Genomic DNA, 22156 nt, shown 5'->3' with positions numbered 1-22156 from the left:
GAGATTAAAAATGGTTTCGGTCCGTTAAAAAACATCGCCAACAAACGACAGTGTATCTTATATCATATATCTTAATCAGGCTTAAGTGAAACCTTGCTTACAATCTAGAACTCTAGAACATTTGTCCTAATGATATCTCGGTCTTGTTTGAAGCTCGGACACGTGAGATAAAAAAAATACGGTCCCTGGGTCAAACTTAAGAAAAAGCTTCTTAACACTTAACACAGTTAGTTACATTTGTAGTTTAATTTTCCTCAAACTTGGTCAGAACATTTGTTCTAAAAATTGCTTGAACCAATGTGTCGGTAAATTGAAAAGAATTGCCACAAAGGGCGGGCACATTACCATGAATAGCTTATATTGAAATATAATTATCTCTCTTGATGTAACATTTCCACAATCTTCATACAACTTGCTCACAATGTTTGTCATGCTAATATCACAAAAGAGTTCGAAATTGTTGGTGGTAAGTAGAACACATTTATGCCATTCCGGAATGTGTTACCTAAGTTTGTAATTTTGGCTGAAGTTTGACCATTCAACACAGGTTAAAGATTATAACAACCATTTACCAGAAGTTTATTTCTATGATGATGATGATGATGATGATGATGATGATGATGATGATGATGGTGGTGGTGGTAGTGATGATGATGATGATGATGATTTTTGCAGAGTGATATTAACAGTGATTAACCCAGTGAAACAGAGAGATTTGTGGTATCTCAGCAGCTGATACGGAATATTTCGAGTTGATTTATAAACAATTCACAAGTGACCTATTGACGTTTGTAGAGACAGCCTCTTTTGCAAGAGATAACCATACATTTATACAAGGTTTAAAAAAGTACATTTTCTTTCTGTGTTGGAAATATGTTCGATCATCAGAAGTTTGACATAGTTTCTTATAAATTAAATATATTTGTTTCATAAAGTACCTTTGTTTATAAACTTCATCTTGTCAGCATAATATTAATTCATTCGCGTCTCAGGTGGGAGCCTTACGGATCATGTTCCGCCTGTTTACATAAAACCCCTCAAGTATTGAAAACATTAATTTTCTACATTTTCAGCTGTATATTACCAAGGAAACCCTATGGGTGGGGGCACCGTTCTCCCTACAGGTCAATGTCAAGCTATGATAATGCAACAGAATTATGCAAACTATTCTCAAGGGTACCACACACAATCCCAAGGTCAACCATCTAGCTTTCCTCCCAAGCCAAGTCGTAGAAACCAAGGGTTACCACATTCTGATTACCAAGACCAAGGTCAGTATGTTTCCATGGGCAGAACAGTTTTCTTTTAGAGAAGAACATGTTTTAGAAAACTGCTTACAGCAAAATGTGACAAAGCTTACTTCGGTACATGCAAGCAGGGGTATACAATTAAATACAATATAAGACAACATATGGATTGATAAGCCTTAAAATGTCAAAGCGGTTTTGGTAAGCAGAAATAGCCGGGCCTTTTCATACGCCAAATCAGACTTGCATGACATCACATGTTGTCAAATGCCACCGACCATAATTTCTCTATTTGTTAAGCAACCTGATATATACATGCATTTAAATTCAAAACTACCTTAATCAAGTCCAATTTATAAGCATAAAAAGACATGATATGGTTGACTTGCTCACAAATATTGATTTTTTTTAAATGACAGTTAATATTTTTTACTAGAACTTCTTTTATTATTTGAAATGGTCTTAAATAATTAAAATAGCAAGAAATACTGGTTGAAGAAATTTTACGCTAATCGGGATTCAAAACCGTGACCTTCGAAAGCATAACCAACTAACTAGCACCGAACCTTTGATGCTGCTTTGGTTGGCAATGATTTAAATGCTATGTTAATAATACGCGTATTTTTCAAATTATTTTGCATAAAAAGCTCTTTTATTTTACACTATTCGATCAATGTTTTTTTAAATTGCAATTGTTTGCCAAACTGTAAACAGGTCCCTTTCGGATAGAAGAAATTTAAGAGCAACTGTCAAATGGAATCGTTAATATTATAAAATGAAATATTTGCAGTTGATAAACTTCCACGAAAGCCAGCACCCAAACAACCGCAACCACGCTCATATACCCAGAAACAGCAGACAAGTGGGCAAGCAAAAAACAAAGCTCTGCGCAAGCCTCAGGTCAGTATACATAGAGGATATTTGTTGGATTCGGTGGAATATCGATTTTATTTCACGAGTGATCATAGAAAACAATATTTTCACGAGTGGCGAAGCCACGAGTGAAAATATATATTTTCTATGATCACGGGTGAAATAAAATCGATATTCCATCGAATCCAACAAATTTTCTTTTTATTTTATGCTTTTTTACCGTTTATTTACATTGTAAATGAGTTTAACTGGATGATTTCGCTGGATTAATGACGTCATTTCGTCGAAAAAATGACGTCATTTCACAGTAAAACAGTGAAAAATATCGATATTTTTCATTGTTATTTTTCACTGTTTAAAACAATGGAATACCAATTTTATTTCACTGATATTTCTCTATAAACCACCGGAAAGCATAAAATAAAATTAAATATTCACGGAAATTAAATAATAACGGTACAACTCTATGCAATACATATGACCGTATAAATTGGAATATAGTTCGTAGTAGTAAATTTACATTACTACATAATTATGTGACAAAACTCATCGCAAATTTTGACCTACTAACACACGCTTTGTTGAACGGTTCTTTAGATGTTGTTTTGTTGATTGATAGCGTCTATACTTTATCGGATATTATTTCGTGTCCAAAGAAAACGACCCTTTAGTATAAGTTAAGATAAACATGTAATACAATCGGGTACGCTATGGTTCACGCTGATTGTAAAAAAAAGCAAAATACACAATTATTTAATAACCAGCCAAATGATAAAACGCGTTAATTTTTGTAAGAATCTAGGCGTTCATAAGGTGATTGTAAGAGGAAAGCTAATTTTAATTTCAATAAAACATTTGCCGTCTTTAATATATGAGTAGATCCGAGTTTTTAAAATTTTGGAATAACATTAAGAAATTAAAAGGCTGTAATACGAATCACATTGATATAAATGTTAATTCATTTTCAAATTATTTTAGACAAATGCATGCAACGATAAATGTAATTTGTTTTAGAAGTTGCTATTAACAGATTCAGCTGACGGTAACAATATTGAATCTCTCCATGGTTCATTCAGTTTCAGTTGTTTGTGGTTGTGCCAGCATCATGAAATCGATTACATTTATATGCTAAAAAAAGTCATCGATGTTTACATTCAAACTTGGTTTGATCTATATAAAATTATGTAGATCATCGAGTATTTTCAAAGTCTCCAAATATGATGACTGGTGATTTAAACATGGGGGGTCATTAAAAGGATAACTTTTGTTTTTCTTTACCCTAGACAGTATAGCAGAAATGAAACACCCAGTTGGACAAAACTCAATAGTTAAGTTTATGATTCAACTCCTAATATTAAATAGTATGCCGATGATCAAGATGCAGTTACGAAATATTGTACTGATAATTTAACTCAAACATGTCATTCGGGCTCTGTTCCAATTTGAAGGATTATATTAGTAGAACTAGCTTTTTTACAACTGCAAATGCAGCTACTTATGATACATTTTCAGCAATCGGTTCATGTAATAATCTGAATGCCGATGGGTTTAAAGGAATCTGGGCTACACCTTCAAAAGCTGATTGGCTACGAATTATATGTTCTGAATACGTTACACTTTGGAAGGTGGCACAAAAAGCTAGAGCTATAGATGGAAACACTATAACTAAAGCAATATTACTCGAAGGAAAAATGGAAGACCATTTACAACATTCATAACATCTTCAGTAAAGTTGCTCGGTTCCGATACTGCCCTTTCAGTGTTCACTATTTTAAAAAATACAGCATATTCGTATTTCAGAGAGAATACTGGAACCGAACATCTTTGAGATCAAGTTATGCAATTTTATCAACGGGATAATATGTTAATGAACAGTTTCAACCTCCCGTATTTAAACACAAAAATCAGATTTTATATGTTTTTAGGAGGCATCAAGCGAGAAACGTACCTAGGGATGAAGAAAGAACTAGAGCCCTTCGGATTCGGAATCTTCTGAAAGTTCGGAATGGTTATCGACAACGAAAACGGCTCGTCAACCATTGTAAATGAAAAAAAAACAGTCGCTAGTCAAGTGTCTCGATTTTCCTCAATCGTTTAATTCTTGGATTAACAATAAAAAATAAAAAATAAATCGAGTGTTTTAATAAAATTTATTATTTCTTAACCCATTTCTTTAAGAAATTCCTTTAAGCAAACAGCGAGGACCCTGATGAGACACCGCATCATGTGGCGTCACATCTGGGTCTACGCAGTTTTCCAAGGCTTTTTTTCTAGACGCTTGGCATAAATGGGTTTATGCTATTATTTTTGTTTACCTTTAATACTTGTAAAACTGTGTCTAGATTTAGCTCTGTCTTTGTCGAATACGCTGTTCAGTGAACTCTTGAAGCGTTTTGTTATGCATTTTTTGTATACAAAATAAATCAAAGCGCTGAAGGTACTGTAGTTGTTCTCTCTTTGAATGTATTTAATATTACTTACAGTCACAAGACATGAAGTTCGACTTTTTAGCGTAGGCCAATTGAACAGCCACGAAAAATGCAAACACCAATGCAATTTGCTTTTACTTGTCCACAGTGGTGAGTTTTTTTCAAAAACGTAAAAGAGGAAAATGACATTTATTTACAATCTCTCATAATTTTATACAGGATTCACACAAACTCCACTTATGATTACCATACTATGAAAAGTAGTATCATTTTCTTTTACATTTTGAAAATAGTCTACAAGTTTAGGTACATAAATTTTTTTACCTAAATTAAGAAAAGTAAAAATAACAACGGTACAATTAATGCACCACGTGGCTAGGCAATCATCACGCAGTTGGTTATGAAGGCATGGATTAAATCCAGCTATGCTGGTTCCCGTTAAATCTCTGTGCGGAGGCTGAATACCCCCGATTGAAATTCCCCCTTAATTTCTGTATCAGTATTACGGTCACTAAACGTGAGCGGCCAGCGGCAATGATTAGCGCACACGAGAAGTCATTTATAAATTACAGGCTGTTGAAAAGGTATGTTTTACTGGGATTATTATCGGGAAATCTTCAAAATAAATTAAACAAGAGTATTTAACACGTTTTTAAATAATTATCGCTAATTAAACTGTAATTAGTTCTTTACAATCTAGTATTTAAATAAATTATTTTTAAATAATAATCCGGATAATTCTTAAGCTAAGATAACACGTCAATTTTACATGCAATCGGATAAGTTCATAACACTGAGCCTGAAACAAGGAAGAAGCAGTGTTTATAAAACTGGTTTAGTCTGGAAATAGTGAGAATGATTGTATGTGGTTTGAAACATTTATGTTAAAAAACACATTTTACTTATTTAAGTATGGGGACTTCTTCACAGTTTCGTAAAATGATTTTTTTAAATAATTATCATACATTCTACACCGAATGTTCACAATATGTATACACGAGTGAAATTAAATTTACTTACTAAGAAACATGTTGAAAATATTGTTTCATTAGTGGATGATCTTCACTCGAAATCGGTAAATAATAAAGCGTTTATACCGGTTTTGTTCGATATTTTGGAAAAAAAATAAGTACTTAAGAAGCGTAGATGTTTCCCTTAAAAAACTAACGCCTGCGTAACGCAGTGAAAGAGCACTATCTTTTGCTTCCGGGCTCGAATACCGGGAAGACAGTATTTTCAATTCTATTTTCTTGCTTTTGCATTAAGCTTGTACTAATTGGAAGATTTGTAGATTTGTTATCAAACATATTTATTGACATTTTTTTGAATACGAAAATCTTTGAACAAGTCCATAACTTGCGCTAAGCTTGCTGTTGTTTAAATAAAAATTATGCTTGTGCACGAAGAAGATCTTCAAAGCTTTTGGTGTGTGTTTGTTAAATGAAAATGATACAATCACCCAACTACCCATCTGAAAAACGCTCACCTGATTTGTTCAGCCCACTACCTACAGCAGCCATTTTACCACGTCCTTTGACCGGCTGCTTTACAATTGTTGGACTTCATTCAAAGTTGCATCAAGATTCAGGTAAATGAAAACTTACGTTATTGACGAGAATTTCATTTTTTACACTAGCACGTGCTTAACCGACAACCATTAGCAATTACAAAACTTAAACAATGTTCTTTTAAATTTACAAGTCGGTTTATATTAGATACAGTCAGCAATCGTAAAAAAACGATATGTAGAATTTAGTGGTGGTACGTATATTAGTTCATTTCTTGAAACAAAACGAACATATTAACCATTTTACGTCAAAAGATTTGATTAAAAGCATCCGTCAAATATTAAATCAACTTTGCAAAACGCAGTGTTGCAAAAACATGAACTTAGTCGTATGAATCGATGATAAATTTTGAACGCGACAAATGGATAATGTTTGCGTTTTATTGATATATTTACTTTTATTACTCCATATACAAGATACGAAGATCCAAACAAAAAATAAACATATATGAACAAGGGTTCAGATAAATACAAACATAAACGATATATATTGGATCTTGCATGAGTGGTCGTTGTGTATTGAATTTATTAAACGAGTCATCTAAAAAAAGATAAAAAATTAAAAACGAGGCTTGCCGAGTTTTTATCTTTATTTAGATAACGAGTTTAATAAATTCAATACAAAATGACAACGAATCTAAGATTCCATTTATAACATGTTTATTCATATTGACTTTGGTGAAAGAGTTTAACTGAAGAAATTCGCAGGAATAATGACGTCATTTCGTAAAAAATGACGTCATTTCACAGTTATATAACTAGTGTAACAACACCCGTGTAATAAACAAAATTGAGCATTACGTTATTTCACTCCTGGAGCGTAGGTCATGTTATAAATATGGATGTTAACATCAACATAAGCAAAAAAGAGAGAACTTTATAAACATGATTATTAAGTAATTTCGCGATGCTTTGTTATTTTTTATTACTTAGAAGAGTCTCCAAGTTGTCCCATCTACAAGGCAAAATCGAAATTCTAGTCAGGCAGCCAAGAGTATCGTGTTATCATGATCATTATGTTAAGTTAGATATATAACCAGCCAATCTCTAGCCTAGCACCGAAACACGAAATTGCTAGACAGACGATGGCTGGCTGTAAAAAAGACTATTTAAGTGTATTGTATATAATATATATCTTAATATAATCGCAAGGTGATCATTTAGTGAGTCCCCTACTGTAAAAACATTTTGCAGACTAGTGATGAAAGTCTTGTATGAATGAAGTTGTCCTAGTTAATATCAAGAAACATCCGGAGTATGTAATTGCACTGCTCAGAAAGACTAGAGCTACACATCTGGTTGAAAGCACTACGTCCGTTTGTGTCTAAATTATGATATTCCATAACTGTTCACGAGTGTTAGAATTCACATTACAGAACAGAATACGATGAAGCACTATATTCGAATTCACTCCATTACAAAGTGCACATGTATTTATATACGCGGGCATAGTAAGTCGCCCAATTACTCGCATTGTCTTACTACAGAGAGAGGAGAGTTCAGGATTATATCTGGCGCTAGTCCATAAACCACACAATCCGTCGGACCGTAATATTATTGAGCCAAGAAAGGGGTACTTCTCTGAAGACTCTTGAAACAGATAAAAATTCCTTTTTTTGTGTAATGTGTCGGCGGAGCATGGCTTTCCACACACTTTTCACCGGAAACAGGCCTTCTGCAATATATTGATCCATGATGTGGTGAAGTTCGTACTTGCAGAATATCGCACGTATGTCAGGAATGAAACCATGGTGTTGTTTGTCGAAATTTCATAATATATGAGTCTGCTGTTAAACAAATGTTCAGCCATGTATGTATTTGGCAGGTTGCAAAGTTGTCCTAGAAAAAACAGCTTTCTGTAATCAACTAGTGTCTCCGTAGGAACGGCATGGATAGCATATAAAGTAAAGTTAGTTGCAGTGTTTTGTGGCAGACCCTGTATGTGTATAAGGCCAAACCTATGAGAGCGTTCTAGCTTAATTATGTCATCTGCACTTATTGAAGTCCACAGTTCACAGCCATATAATGCTTTAGGTATCACAACAGAGCTATAGACTTTTATAGATGTTGACGGGTTGAGTGCAAGGGGAGATATTCCACTATTAACGATACTCAGATATGTCCCGCGAAGCTTGTTGCACGCGTCATCAACCATTCCTGTAGAACGTAGAAACGGGTCGCACTTCAAACCAAGGTGAACGTAGGAAGATGCCTCTTTGATTGTGTGAGTACCAAGTTTGACAGTTCGGTTTGTCTCTCCCTTCAAGCGCTCGTTAAAAACAACGACTGCACATTTGTTCGGGTTATACTGGTACTGCCACTGTTTTGAATAGTTGCTACAGATTTCAAGCATTGCATGTAATCCATGAACAGAGTATGACAGCAATAGCATGTCGTCGGCGACTGTAGGTGAGCTGACCCAAATATCGTACACACAGATGCCAGCCCCAGATTTCTCTAAGGTACTGATAAGCCCGTTGATATAGAGTAAGAAGAGCAACGGGGAGCTGCGTCCACATTGCCTCGTTCCCTGACGGACGTCGAACCACTCTGAGTGTTTCCCCTGATATCGGATACAGATAGACATATTCGTGTATATAACACAGAATGCAAGAAAGCTTGTGCTGTCAATGTCTGTTTCTGCATACTGCTTGTAGAGCATCCCGCGATGCCAAACGGTGTCGAAGGCCTTTCTGCCCTCCATAAAGCATGCATATAGCTTGGAGTTGGACTCTCGTGCACAATACACAGATTCACGCAGAATGAAGGAAGTCATTAGGCAGGGCAATCCGTATTGGAAGCCACCTTGTTGTTTATTTATGTTCGACATAATGTTTACTTTTGACCTTGTAAATAGGACTGATTCGAACAATTTTAATAAAACGGAAGTGAGAGTTATGGCACGGAAATTATCCGGCAAGTCGCGACGTTTGTTCCCCCCTTTGTGCATAGTGATGATGACGCCACACTTTATGCTGTCTGGGACGTGTCTGGTACGTAGCATCCAGGTATAAATGTTCGCCAGCACCGGGGATATCACATATTTTGCATTTATTAGATGGTCATACTGGAGATTGTCATATCCACCAGCCTTTCTCTTCGGACACGTAGATATTATATAGTCTACGGTTTCTGGGAGTACACGGACTTCGGGGTCAGTAGCGTCACGTGGGCGGCCTTGACGACACCACTCCCTTCTCACCAGAGACATACTATCGTGGGCCGCAGTGAGTTCCGAGTTCTAGTATGGCTTTAGATAAGAAACATATCTTTTCTGCGGTAGTGTGGCGTTTGCATAGCTGGTAAGTCTTTCACACACCCGCACATATGCAGCGACTATAGTGCCTTTTAGTTTCAGGTCACAGTGCGCTAAATCGTTAATATCACAATCATACATTAATAATCTATTATAATAATTAAAGTGAGCGTCATTGCATTTACGCCAATTAACAGACATTATCGTATTATCACATGCATCAGTTTTACGAGTGAGTACATCGATCGAGCAAATGATAGGTCTGTGTCTGGAAACATTCATACAATCATCATCTATAACAATACAATTCCTTACACAGTCAAATATTTCAACAGGCACACAAACAAAGTCAATAATTGACTGACAATTACCTTCATAAGATACATATGTTGCACTGGCCCCACTGCATTTGTTTTTTCTATTTACAGGAACCATATTATTATCTGCAAAAAACATATACAGAAGTGAGTCTCTAGATCGCGGGCTTTGAGCATCATACTTTGCGTTAAAGTCAACAAGCATTAATACAGTTCCGTTGATCGTGTAAGAGTTCATTATGTCATACAATTTATCTATATAGTTTCTAAATATATCAGCTGAGTGATTGACACAAGCCGGAATGATGACCGCATTAGGTGGTGACATTGGTCTTCTGGGGTACTACTGGCTATCCCCAGAGTTACTAAGTGGCGACAAATTAGCGTTCTCGGTTGGATTTTGGTTGCATGGGAGAATATTTTGCCTTGCCTCGAGGGGTTGCACAGCCGCTGTGATAGCAAAGACATTCGTCTTATCTAGAATGTTCTCCATGCTTGATACTCGCCGGGAAACCGCTAAAATGGCTGATTCGAGAGGTTGTAGCCTAAGTTTCAGATCATTCACACCGAGATTGAAGTTGTTCAAGCAATTAGTCATAAACTGTTTACACTCAAGCAGGTCACACTTTATCAATTCAAGCGAGTTGGTGAAAGTTTTCATCTGGTCAGAGCGTATTTTCTCTGCAGTATGTAGCGTTTGTTTCATGTTGAGAACATCGCTTTGCAGGGCCGTAAAATTGTCTTTCAATCGTAAGACTTTAAAAGACTTTGCTTTAAAGCGTTTTGTAAAATTACTAATTATCAAATAAATTAAGAAACGTATTTACCTATTCACATTGTGTTTCAATCCAGGCACGGATTTACCGGGGCGGCACGAGGGGCCCCCCCAGCCGCTAAGCCTTCTTTTTTCGTGCAAGTGTTTTTTGTGAAGCCAACTTAGCCAGATGTTCCGATTTCCCCGATTTCCGACAGAGAGGTGCCCCTACCAACCAAACTGTCTATTATCCACAGGGGAGGCACCTGTTGTACGTTAACACTCCTTTATCACCGTAGCAACAATCTCTTAAGTGCGGTATGCGCTCTTTTCGGCAGTAGATCCTAAACGTCTGCATAACATTAAATAAGCGTCTGGATGAACTCGAACATTGTTTTGATGGCAATTATACCGATTAACAATGTGTTGTTATATGTTATAATCATTGGAACGTTAAATAAGGAGACGTTTCTTACGGTATATAAGACAGCGTTTCACGGCACTGTCTTCCTAATAAAGCCCGCTGGACCAATTTTTTGTTCCATCCAAAAAAACCAACAACAAAAAGCCCACAGAGTCAGACTCGGAGTCAAAGTTGTTGAGTCTAAGGTAAGAATATATTATAACAAGAAATATCTTTAAAAAAGATATACGGCGTTGATTGTGGTCGATGTTTATGAACGATCAAAAGTTATCTCTATGAGATAAAAAGTAGCGGATGCCTTTTTTCTGCGCAGTTCTTAGCTACATCACAAGCAAATCAGTTACGGGGTGTTGCGCCAGATTTCGTGGCTTATTTTGCTTTATGTGATATTATTACTCAGATATCTATATTTACAGAATAGAAAAACACAAGAAACATGAAAATAAACGAGTGCATATAGGTCAGCCGGCAATACTCGAATCTTAATTTAATTGCATACCGGGTAATTATAGTATAGTGAATTATTGTGCTCATGCTTAAAAAAACTGGTCTAAATCGATAAATATTTCTAATTAATTTTATCAAAATTGGTCCTTATCATGCAAATGTTGAAAACATATTAAAAATCGATGATTGACATACCACAATAATATCGCCGAATATCTTTATTTAGTATCTTTCTGATCAAAACAGACTTCAAGTGCACACAGTTTACGAGACGGCGTTTATATAAAGATTTCTGCAACTGACCGCAAACTGACCTTGATACCTTGCGGATTGGAATGCAATGCATTAAAGTTAGGTAACAATTCTGCTGCTGAAACGACGGCTTGTTTACGCCAACTGTACACGACCAAGGCAACAGCTGTGCCTAAAATATTGATATATCGACAAAGCGACTAAACGAACTATTTACTCCATCAGACAAAAATAGCATAGATTCCAATTTTTTCCTTCAATGAAAAGATCGCAACCCCTTCTGCGAACTCCGGTGATGAACTGTATATAAACTCTGACTTTCACACACTGGCCGCGAATTGACCTGAAACCTCGCGGGTTGAAATGCAATGCAAGTAAGTACTAAATATGAGAATATAGCCTTTAGTATAAGCGCTTTTGCGCTGGTAATTCTCTGAAAATAAAAGGTGAACGCACAAATTGTATTTATGTCGAAAATTGATTGTAAAACTGTTCTATCTATTGAGCCTTTTCATTAGAGATAAAATTGTTTCATGCACTAAAACAGTGTTACAAAGACGCGGATATGTTTCCAATGTTCTGGTGTTAAACTCAAATCAGCCAATGGAATAAATGAAGTGTATTCATTCGTACCTAGTCGCGGGAAATTTTATTTGAATATTATTGGACACTTACAAAGGTCAAGTCAGGGTGAAAAGCTGGCTTAATACAGCTTACGCCGAAAAAATAAATTGTATTATAACCCGTTTATTGCGCTAAGTTTAGTCAGTATGTTATATGTTTAACTCTTAAATATTGAAATAAAGGAACAAAGAAAAATTTAGTTTTAATTAATTAAAAAAACATCTTTATACTGCCAGTAATATAAAACGAATAAAGCCCATACAATGATATATGCCTGTTCCGCTCTCTATACACATTGTAGATATATACAATTTATCAAAATTATTGAACTTTATCGAACGTTTTGTGTACTTTTTTCAGCTTTTGCATTTTTTACTTATAACATTCACATTTTATCACGCTCTGACAAAATATGATTATTGAAATATTGATCAGATCAACAAAATATATGCATATTTTGCAATAAAATGTGTGCATAATTAATTCAACTGAATTTTACATTTCTAAATACTCTCTCTTTTAAATTTTCAGAACGTATCATGAAAATGACTGTTAGCATCCACCTATAAACTCAAGTGTGGTTAAATCTGCCAGCCCCCTACCAATGGGAGCCACTGTGTATTTGTTACTTGCTGTACTGTTGAATGTCAATCACAATTTTAAATAAAAATTAAACATCTTTAACACACAGCGTTTTATATTTACTTCTTTATGTTGAAATCACCTATATAAAGTTTAAACGTATTAATAAATGACTGTTCTTGGTACACTGATTTCATGCCGCCGCCCCCCCCCCCCCCCCGCATTTGTTCTATGAAACAAATTGTGTGCCCCCCCCAGTTATGTTCTCTCTGGAACCGGCCCTGCAATCTGATTTTAAAGTCAATGTTTGAAAATTGAAATTATTTTTGTTTACCGTTTTTGTTTTAATAAAACAGAAAACTAGGGGTGCTGCTTTTGCTTAATGCAAATCACGATTGACCTTCGTATGCATTGTGTCTCCTTGATACCAATGTCCCATTAGCTTCACAATCTTCACAGTTATTTTGTTTCAAATCGGTTTCATAAATAAAGTATAAGAATTCTAAATTTATGTTAATTTGTAAACGAGTAAACTAATAAATAAATTATAATTGCATCTAACATAAGAATCGTATGTGCATGATGTCTTGAAACAATGTTGACAATTATATATACAGTAGGTAACAATAAAATGGAGTTTTTCAAAGGGCAGCAATTTTCACAAGCTCGTGTGAACAAATTAATGTTCTTTAAACGGGCCTAAGGTGTTTTTAACACTTAACAAACATTATATTTATTTAAACCGCCCGATATTCGCAACCTGCCTCGCGATTTATAGATAGTTTATATAAAAGTCCATTTTCATACAGAATTACTTCAAAGGTTTAAAATATGTAGTAAAGTAGCGTGTGGTCCGCGTGTGGTCCGGTATTTTGGTTTTAAGTATACGCTCCTGACAAGGTATTGAATTGTCAAAAAATAGCAACGTGAACGTATAATTCTAATCAAAACACCTGGCTGTGTGATCAGAACGGATACAAACAATAGACGGATGCAACAGTTTGAATTATAAGTTATGGCTTCGATTTTGCATGAACTTTTCTTATATACAAACACTTTATGCAATTGCCTTAAAGGGGCCTTTTCACAGATTTTGGCATGTTTTGAAGTGTGTCATTAAAAGCTTTCTATTGATAAATGTAAACATTTTTTCTAAAAAGCTGAAGTAAAAAATCAAGAATAACATTTAACAAGAGCTTGTCACAGTAGTGCCAAATCCCCGCCGAAATGTGTTTGCTTGTATGACAACATTTGTTTTAGAGAGTAGAATAATATTTGTATAAAACAAATAAAGGGAGATAATTCATGATGCTCCGGACAAAAATTTACTTTGAAATTAAATAGAAGGGATATAATTAAAACACTTAGGTAGATAGAGTTATGGTTCTTAGTCACTGCACTTCTCCTACTTGCCATCTGTTTAAGCTTGAATTTTCAAGTAAATCCCTACAGTAGATTTAGAGTTATGCTCCGGACAAAAATTTACTTTAAAAATATACAAAAGGGGAGATAATTAAAAAACTAAGGTAGATAGAGTTATGGTTATTGGTCACTTCACTTCTCCTAGTTGCCATATGTTTATATTTCAAGTTTCAAGTAAATCCCTTTGGTACATTTAGAGTTATGCTCCGGACAAAATTTAATTTAAAGTTATATAAAAGGGGGAATAATTCAAAAACTAAGGTAGATAGAGTTATGGTTCTTAGTCACTGCACTTTTCCTACTTGCAATCTGTTTATTTTTCAAGTTTCAAGTAAATCCCTTCAGTAGATTTAGAGTTATGCTCCGGACAAAAAATTACTTTGAAATTATATAAAAGGGGAGATAATTCAAAATCTTAGGTAGATAGAGTTATGGTTCTTGGTCACTGCACTTCTCCTAGTTGCCATCTGTTTATATTTCAAGTTTCAAGTAAATCCCTTCTGTAGATTTAGAGTTATGCTCCGGACAAAAATGTACTTTAAAATTATATAAAAGGGGAGATAATTCAAAAACTAAGGTAGATAGAGTTGTGGTTCTTAGTCACTGCACTTCTCCTAGTTGCCATCTGTTAATATTTCAAGTTTCAAGTAAATCCCTTCAGTAGATTTAGAGTTATGCTCCGGACAAAAATTTACATTAAAATCATATAAAAGGGGAGATAATTCAAAAACTAAGGTAGATAGAGTTGTGGTTCTTGATCACTGCACTTCTCCTAGTTGCCATCTGTGTATATTTCAAGTTTCAAGTAAATCCCTTCAGTAGATTTAGAGTTATGCTCCGGACAAAAATGTACTTTAAAATCATATACAAGGGGAGATAATTCAAAAACTAAGGTAGATAGAGTTATGGTTCTTGGTCAATGCACTTCTCCTAGTTGCCATCTGTTTATATTCTAAGTTTAAAGTGAATCCATTGAATAGATTTGGAGTTATGCTCCGGACAAAGTTTCAGCCGGACGGACGGACGGACGGACAGACGGACAGATGGACAGACGGACAGGACCAATTACTATATTCCCTCCGAAGAATTTTCGGCGGGGATGAAAAAAAGAAAAAATAAGTAACTCCAACAGGGCTCGAACTACTGACCCCTGGAATCCTGGCGTAAAAAGTGTTCCACTTAGACCCCTCGACCATCCGCATACAACGTTAGATGTATTTTATACTATATATAAGTAATCCTCGTAGTTTCACAAAATATAACAACAGAACTCTCCACATTATTCAATCGTTTCGCGTTGCAACGCTTTATAATTTTCAGGTTTTTTACATCGTCAAAAGATGCATATAATGGCTATATTAGAGCTTGGATAATGTTCAGTATTACTGTTTTCTCGCAAATATCATAACTAAATCGAAAATTTGCGAATCTGAAACAACTTTTTTTAATTTTGTCAATTTATCAAAACGTGAAAAGGCCCCTTTATCTATAATGTGTCGATTATGATGTACCATTTTTCATCTGAACGTGAATTCTAGGGTGAAATTCATCAACTTTTAAATTCCCCGTAAGTTAATACTTAGTAAGTTGTTTTTTCCTTGCATGAATCAAATCATTTTTCTATTGATGATATTTAACAATTCGCTCTTTAAATTGCATTCATGAGGCAGTCTGCATAACCGAAAAGAATACACATTATTAGTTAAACAAAGTACATACAAACACGTGAAATGTTCATTCGCCTATAAAATACAAACTCAGTAAATCAAAACGACTGAACGGAATTCAGAATCGCAAAACGTGCATTTGTATTGCTCAAAACTCTATACACCTTGATTCTATAATTTATCTTGTGATAATCGTGTGAATATATAATGTTTGCCGGGTATGTTAGAGCGTATGCAACTTGCGCAATACAAAACTGTGCTAGACATCATTAAATGTTCGACCGTATACATTTTACGTCGTATACAGCTATGTAAGGCAAGATATAAAGTACGATGCAGACGGTTCTGTTTGACTTTTCAAGATATAAGGTGTCAAAAATCGTAAGAAATAACATTTGCAAAGCTTAAGCAATTTTCTGTTCAATTAACTACTCGCTTTTCAGTACTATCTGTTGGCGAGGACAGTCCCATCTGCTTTTTGAAAACTAAGGTTGCACCATCACAGAGAGCCAACGATAAGCCCCATGAACCCTGGGTCAGTATTGACAAGGTCAAAGGAGGAGTGATATCTGCACACTGCACTTGCAAAGCTGGGTAAATAGCCTAATTGTTTAAATATGAAAACAGTAATTTGTTTTACTCAATGCCCATTAATTTCTATACAATTACATGATCATTGAGCGTGGACACTTATAGTAAAAGTCAGTACTGGCGAGGACTAATATTTAGATTAGAACTATAGCATGTCAACTGATGATTTCCTGCTGTATGCAGAACACAACACATAAAATCTTCATTTATCAGTTACTTTTGTTTTTCAGATTGGGTGAAGCCTGCAGCCATATTGCAGCCCCGCTCTTCAAGTTTGAAGCTATTGGCAGACTGCGAGTCAACAGCAATTCCAAGACCAGTGAGGCCTGTACATGGAACCGGTCATTTGGGAAGAAGGTATTGTACCATGCCCTTATTTAGAGCGTCTCCTCTTTCACTTACATTACTACACTTGAAAATAAATACAAACACAACCGAAATGAGGAAAACCAGAAATAATTGCTTTTCAAAATCATACTTCAGCTAAACTAAACCAAATTTATCCATATTCCATACATTTAATTTGGTCGCCTTAATAAAATCTCCACATAAATTGCAAAGTGAAGCTGACCACTGCACTGCTGTAGTGGCAACAAAACACTTTAAAAAGAAATCTTTTGCTTTCTCTTGTTTTTCAGAAAATATTGCATAAAATTATTGTAGATTCTATGTGTTTTGCATAATAATTCTTGTTATACAATAAATAGATTGGAATTATTCAATTTATAGTGAGATAAATTATGTTTTCTTAAAAAAATTCAAGTAACACCAAAGCGAATTGTGTATATGGATTTCACGAAGCCCAAGCATGGCAAATCTGCAAGGCTGAAAGTAAACAAGCCAAGGCCTCATCAGGAGTGTAAACTGGATGAAGAGGAGAAGCAAAGATTCCTGCAGGAGCTTCGGAGAATTTGCCCTAGTGCGGGGTGCCTCACAAAGGGTGACTCTGATACAGACAGCGCTTCAGAGGACGAAGATCTTCCACCGGTAAGTACAATGCAGTGCAATTGCTTGTTTTCTGCAATATTATGCTGAGATATAAAGAGCACAAATAAATTACAGGGTAACTTAAGACTCCCCAATTATCTATCTTGCATCATTTGATGCAAATGTTACAATGAAAATAAAAACACAATTTCTTTTTGCATGTGATCAATCTATGCTGCATTTTTTTTAAGTTTATGCAAAAGCAACATTTGTAGAGCAATCAACAAATAATCAGAGACAAAATATGTATACTTCATTCTTTTGACACCTGCACATTTCATTTAAACCTGAGCATTTCAAGCATGATGTCATTTCTCCTAGTTTTCAACATAGAAGCTGTAAAAGAATGGTCAGCGTTATATTTATTTAATTTAATGCATTCGATATCCATGGGATTTTTGTTTATTTTTTACAGCTTCTGAACAGGCCTCTTCCCCAAGAAGCCCACAATGAGGGGGAAATGCAATGGACCTGCGATGCCTTTGTTCAAGACTTTTTGGCCACTCCCCAGCAGTGCCAAAACTTGGAGACCATGACCCGTGCCCAAAACAACAGTTTGCTGTGGAAACGGCACCGTGAAGGGCGTGTGACGGCCACAGTGGCACATGACATTTTGACGCTCAAACCGCAGACTGCGCCTCTTGCCGTGATAAACAAGGTAATGAAGCGGGAGCAGTCGAATTTGTCGCATATTGAGAGTGTTGCATTTGGCTTGAGGTATGAGGGGAAGGCAAAGGAGGAGTACAAAATGGAAATGGAATGTTTACATGAACAATTTCAATTGAGGGAGTGTGGGCTTGTAGTTGAACCAAGGTTCCCCTGTTCGCTGCTTCTCCGGGTGGTGTCAGGACATGCGCATGCCACAGTGAAGGTCTTGTCGAAGTGAAATGCTCATTTAAGCACAGAGACCTTCATGTAAAGGAAATTCCTGACATTGACACTACATTTTATTTAGAAAAAGGGACGCTGAAACTTAAATCTAATCACAGATATTACAGTCAAGTGCAATTTCAGATGTATGTAGCAAACAAGAAGTATTGTGACTTTGTGGTTTACACAAATCAAGGCATCCATTGCCAGACTGTGCTTTTTGATCAAGAGTTTGTTGACAAACTGATTGTCAAGTGCACAGCATTCTGCCTCAATCACATTGTGCCAGAGGTGATTGAGCAGAAGTTTGCTCGATAGTGTTAACATTTGCATATATTAATCTGCAAATGCAAAATTGACTGCTCACATATATGCCCGGTTGATCTTTTACTCTTGTTTATCAGTTTGTTGGAATATATTAATTTGTGTTAACCACCAACTCACAAACATAACTTGGTTGTATCATATTGTGTAAGAAATCATAAAGGTGAACTAAAGTGTTGGAATATTTGTTTTGTTTGCCTTGTTTACACTGTTAACAACGCAGGACAATTACTTGTTAAAATGTGTATGATCATGTAGGCTTGTGAATGTATTTCCTTTAATAACGTATTTTTGTGTGAATAAAACCAACTTAACTTCATGTTAATCTTATTTGTTAGTGTATTGGAATAAAAAGAATGACATTTCAATCTATACTTCTTTCTTTATTGCAATACTATGTAAATAAAACACTGAAGATAAATCAATTTGCATCCTATATGCCCGTTTCATTTGACATAATGCACATGTTAATATATTTGAACATATACAGTACAAATTCACATTATGTACTATGGCCATGCTAATAAAGATTATCACACACACTTGATGTTTTTACATTCGATGTATCACTTATAGTCAAACAGTGTCATATTACTTAACCAGCTTTGGCAATACATTGGTAATGGCACAACATATTGTCAAAATCGAATCCAGATGGCGTGTCGTCGTTAATGGAATAACGTTTTTCAATATCTGAAAGCGCTTAACACGCTCTATGGCTCGCTCCACATGAATTCGCAGTTGCGACAGTCGACGCGCATGCTCAACTTCCTTCTGGGAGAACTGTTGTTTTCCCTTGGCAAAGGGTGGAATAGCGAGGGAGGCACTATAAGCTACAAGTTCTTCAGCTATGAGAAATCCTCGGTCTGCCATTACCAAATCTCCTGGTTCTAGTTTATCAAAAAAACCTGATTGCACAGTCAGTTGCTTGTCCGACACATGTCCTCCCCATGCACGAGACAAGAAGGTCACAGTTCCATGCGGTGCAATGCCAATTAGAAACTTAGCAGTGTTATGATGTTTATAGTTGGACCAGGACTCTGCTCGAGCATTCAGGTTGGATTGGCGCTGGATAAATAATTCAAATAATAATTCAGTCTATGATAACTCTGGTTTTTCTATAATGCCTCTTGAAAGCCTTAGGAAGATTTATTAATTATTTCTTCCTTTGGCAGCCAACATATCAAACAATTGAGCTTGTCTGCAATCACAGGGATGGCAATGTTTATGATGGCTGAGACCTGGGTAGGGGCTACCTTAAACCTCAATGCTAAGTCTTTATTTGTCAATCCTAGTTTTAGTTTCATCAAAACCATAAGGATAATGTTACCAGCACATAACTTCCCCATTGGTTTCAATGACAGACACACAAAGGACAAGACCAATCTGAACAAATTAACACTTGGCAATCCTGTCAAGGTAATCATTGTAGAATTGTTCAAGTTTCTGTACGTGAACTTGGAAGCTTCCACTGTTTCCTTCAAAGCCCTGTACTCGTTTAGGAGATGCTGGTATTCCTCTTGAAGAATGGAGTGACTCTTCTTTAGTTCACCCAGTTCCATCATGATAGGATCTGGATCAAGGTCAGTACCTGCAATTTAGTAGGCCTATGTATACTATACATAAAGGATGAAACCAGTTAAGAAATGATGTCTATTAAAAAGAAAAGCTTTCTCTATAAAAGAATAGAATAATACTGATATTTGGTTCGAAATAATGCATATTTGTTTACTTACATTAACAGGAGAAGACACATAAATTAAGAATTCAATGGTTTTTGTATGAGATATTGTAATAAACTAATGTACATGTAGTTTACCTGTAGTTTGATATTTTGGAGTGCATACACCAAGATCTAGCAAGCCGAGGGCGGCTGTCTGTTCGTCGGGGAGAGGAGTGTTCTCTCTCTCTGGCTGCGGAGAAAGAACAAGGCGCCTTCTTTTTACAGCACGTTGATACCGGTCCATGGCTTTTGGTGTCTGCTCCAGTACTGGCGTGAAGTGGAAGCGGCTTGGGACATAATCAGGATGGTTGGCATCTGTTGATGGCTGACCTGATAAACAAAGATACCATATAGTAATCAGTGATATTGTATACCTTTTACATTCTATAGTAACGTTTGAAAATAAATTACCCGTTTGTACTTTGTACTTAAAAGTGACTACAATGTATATATGTACACCAAGGTGTACTTGTTGCTCAGATGTTCATCAATAGTAACGTTATTTGCCACACTGTCAACCACGTGTGTTATTTTAAGGTTTTACCAGCGTGAAAGTTTTACAAAAACAAGAACTTATCCCTTTATTATTATTGTAATTATTATTTTAAGAGACGTACCCGATACAAAATGAAGGCTGCATAGTTGTTGATTGTGAAGTGGTTCCCACAGTTTGTTTGGGTTGTCGAACTGCATGCGCTTCATTGCAATTATCCATTTCCATCGTCTTTCGTCATTCTTAGGAAAGCGATAGAAATAAATATCGCCTCCCTTTGTTTGCCTTTGTGTGCACCCAGGCGCGCAACATCCTGTTGGCATGTTTACAAAATAAATCTAAAAATAATCCCGACTACCACGCTCTATTTCTCGCCTTTGTTTGTGTTTGCTTTTTGACTACCAGTGAAGCCCGGATGTAAACACGCAGGTGCGCGTGACGTCACGCGTGAACTGGTCTATTGACATGTCGCCGCCTGTCAATCAAATCCTTATCTAAGAATTGATCTACCAATCAGCGATCGATTAATCGGGCGCGTTAGTTAGCAACGAACTGTCCGCCATTTCATAGACAAGCTGTGTCTAGGTTCGCTCTTATTTCAACGAGTTTCTTTTGTTTTCCTCTTTAAAAAACGTAGATTAACAAGATGTGTTTGTGAAACACTTTGTCCCCGTATATGACGTTTGACCTTGAAGGATGACCTTGACCTTGACCCTTCACCACTCAAAATGTGCAGCTCCATGAGATACACATGCATGTCAAATATAAAATTGCTAGCTTCAATATTGCAGAAGTGACATTACATGAGCAGTTTTGACCCATATATTTGACCTTGAAGGATGACCTTGAACTTGACTTTTCACCACTCAAAATGTGCAGCTTCATGAGATACACATGCATGCCAAATATCAAGTTGCTATCTTCAATATTGCAAAAGTACTCATAAAATGAGCGATTTTGGCCACATATATTTGACCTCTGACCTTGAAGGATGACCTTGACCTTTTACCACTCAAAATGTGCAGCTCTATGAGATACACATGCATGCCAAATATCAAGTTGCTATCTTGAATATTGAAATATTGCAAAAGTGTACATTAAGTGAGCGATTTTGACCCATATATTTGACCTTTGACCTTGAAGGATGACCTTGACCTTTCACCACTCAAAATGTGCAGCTCCATGAGATGCATATGCATGCCAAATATCAAGTTGCTATCTTCAATATTGCAAGTTATTGCAAATGTTAAAGTTGGCGCAAACCAACAGACCAACAGACAGGGCAAAAACAATATGTCCCCCACTAC

At 36.0% G+C, this 22156-nt stretch overlaps 3 protein-coding genes across 6 annotated transcripts in view; 2 read left to right on the top strand and 1 right to left on the bottom strand.

Moving 5' to 3' along the window:
* LOC127843717 (nuclear transcription factor Y subunit beta-like) overlaps positions 1-4556 on the top strand; it is a 16793-nt gene extending 12237 nt beyond the window's left edge. For 3 of the 4 annotated variants that reach the window (XR_008032299.1, XM_052373471.1, XM_052373469.1), the window contains 3 exons: positions 1074-1271; positions 2038-2147; positions 4046-4556. Coding sequence is in view for 3 of the 4 variants with exons in the window: in XM_052373471.1 (XP_052229431.1) it covers positions 1074-1271; positions 2038-2147; positions 4046-4072 (335 nt within the window). In the remaining variant the exon portion in view is untranslated. The remainder of the gene's footprint in view (positions 1-1073; positions 1272-2037; positions 2148-4045) is intronic. The other variant, XM_052373470.1, reaches the window with a different exon arrangement.
* Positions 4557-17220: 12664 nt separating this feature from the next.
* Positions 17221-19163, top strand: LOC127843716 (uncharacterized). The gene is made up of 2 exons (XM_052373468.1): positions 17221-17439; positions 17855-19163. The coding sequence occupies exons 1-2, from the start codon at positions 17239-17241 to the stop codon at positions 18323-18325; spliced, it is 672 nt and encodes a 223-aa protein (XP_052229428.1). The 5' UTR covers positions 17221-17238; the 3' UTR covers positions 18326-19163.
* LOC127843713 (uncharacterized) lies at positions 19004-21919 on the bottom strand. The gene is made up of 3 exons (XM_052373455.1): positions 20974-21919; positions 20453-20686; positions 19004-20224 (listed from the first exon to the last, which is right to left on the bottom strand). Exons 1-3 carry the CDS (start codon positions 21170-21172, stop codon positions 19773-19775), a joined length of 885 nt encoding a protein of 294 aa, XP_052229415.1. The 5' UTR covers positions 21173-21919; the 3' UTR covers positions 19004-19772.
* Between the last annotated feature and the right edge of the window lie 237 nt (positions 21920-22156).

This window comes from Dreissena polymorpha, chromosome 9, assembly GCF_020536995.1.
Source record: "Dreissena polymorpha isolate Duluth1 chromosome 9, UMN_Dpol_1.0, whole genome shotgun sequence".
Classification (NCBI taxonomy): Eukaryota; Metazoa; Mollusca; class Bivalvia; order Myida; family Dreissenidae; genus Dreissena; species Dreissena polymorpha.
This window is presented reverse-complemented; position numbering and strand designations above follow the sequence as displayed.